Source organism: Malaclemys terrapin, chromosome 12, assembly GCF_027887155.1.
Source record: "Malaclemys terrapin pileata isolate rMalTer1 chromosome 12, rMalTer1.hap1, whole genome shotgun sequence".
Classification (NCBI taxonomy): domain Eukaryota; kingdom Metazoa; phylum Chordata; order Testudines; family Emydidae; genus Malaclemys; species Malaclemys terrapin.
The window spans coordinates 36,112,381-36,114,168 of record NC_071516.1 but is presented as its reverse complement, the minus strand read 5'-3'; the positions used below and the strand labels follow the sequence as shown (position 1 = coordinate 36,114,168).

Below are 1,788 nucleotides of genomic sequence, written 5' to 3'. Positions count from 1 at the left end.
GTTAGAATTTTAATACAGGGTCAATAATTAAACCCATAAATATTCACAACCCCCCTTTCCCTACTGATCAGTAACATGTTTGAGCCTTTCATATATCCTGTGTGTGTGTGTGTGTGTGTGTTTGCAATTATTTTTGTGATATAAATATTTATTGAAATAGTTTATTATTATTTTTATTTACCTAAGCAGTTTCAGTACATGAAAAATTGTGCAAACCATTTTGAATTATTTTGAATACAATTTCACTTAAATATTGTAAATAAAAAACCCTGTAATTAGTAATACAGTACAAAGTTTCATAAAAAAAAAACAAAAATGGGACTGTTTCAGTGTTCAAAATGAAAATAATGTCTAGGTTTTTATTATATATTATTGTAAATTTTATTTTCGTGTTTTCAGCAATTCTATTGAACATAGATAGGAAAGCACAAAGGAGAAAACTTTAGCACAGATAACATTGAGCAGCCCCCTACACCAATGGGGGGAAATTTGCCACTTTCATTGCAAACACAATTTCCCCATGAAAGCTTTTCTCAGAGCCCCCTTCACATCTTTGTTCCTCAGGGTGTAGATCAGTGGGTTCAACATGGGGGTTACTATGCTGTAAAGCACTGAGATCAGTCTGTCATTGTCCAGCGAATAGCTGGAGATGGGCCTGACGTAGGTGAAGATGGAGCTCCCGTAATACATCAGGACAATGGTCAGGTGGGACCCGCAGGTGGAGAAAGCTTTGAGTCTCCCTTCTGTGGAACGTATCTTCAGGATGGTGGAGATGATGTAAACATAAGACAGGACGATGCACAGGAATGGGATCCACCCAATGAAGACCCCGGCGGCAAGCAGGATCATCTCATTGAGGGAGGTGTCCCCGCAGGAGAGCTTGAGGAGGGGCGGGATGTCGCAGAAGAAGTAGTTGATGTGGTTGGCCCTGCAGAAGGGTAGCCGGAAGGTGAAAAATGTGTGCACCGCAGAGTTGAGGAAGCCACTGGTCCAAGCGGTACCAGCCAGCTGGAAGCAGAGGGATTTCCTCATGATGACCAAGTAGTGCAAGGGGTTGCATATCGCCACATAGCGGTCATAAGCCATCACTGCCAGGAGGATACACTCTGTGCCCACAAAGGCCAGGAAAAAATAGAGCTGGACAATGCAGCCTGCATAGCTGATCCTCTTCCTTTCCACCAGCAGGTGCACCAACATCTGGGGGACATTGGTGGTGGTGTAGCAGAGGTCAAGGAAAGAGAGGTTCCCCAGGAAAAAGTACATGGGGGTGCGGAGCTGGGCATCCGTGCAGACAATGATGATGATGAAGATGTTCCCCACCAGGGTGCACAGATAGGTGACCAAGAAGACACCAAAGAGCGAGAACTGCAGCTGCTGGAGGATGGAGAACCCCATGATGATGAACTCAGTTGGGGCAGTTTCATTTGCCATTTTCTTCACAGCTGAGAGGGATGACTCAAAAGGGAATACATTTAAAGAATGAGGCTGAGGTTTCAAAGCAACATAGAGGATTTGGATGCCCGGTCCTTATTACAGTTTATGGGGACTGGGCATCTAAATCCCTTAAGTAGCTTTTGAAAAACTCAGATTTAGGTTGTTTATGAAGTAAGACAGAACACTTTAGGAGATAATTTCAGCTTAAATTGTGCAATATAAAGGCAGGAAAGTGTGACTGTGTGTCTCTTCATGTGTGTATTTGTGTTTGATTGCATGATTGTGTTAGTGTATCTGGTTGTGTGTGTTTGTGTCTGTGAGAGTTTTATTGTGTATATATATGATTGTGTGTGT

The 1,788-nt window shown here is 42.7% G+C and overlaps 1 protein-coding gene across 1 annotated transcript; it reads right to left on the bottom strand.

Annotated features, from left to right (window-relative positions):
* Positions 1-458: 458 nt before the first annotated feature.
* On the bottom strand, positions 459-1,431 carry LOC128846643 (olfactory receptor 5V1-like). The gene has a single exon (XM_054045882.1). It carries the CDS (start codon positions 1,429-1,431, stop codon positions 499-501), a length of 933 nt encoding a protein of 310 aa, XP_053901857.1. The 3' UTR covers positions 459-498.
* Positions 1,432-1,788: the final 357 nt, after the last annotated feature.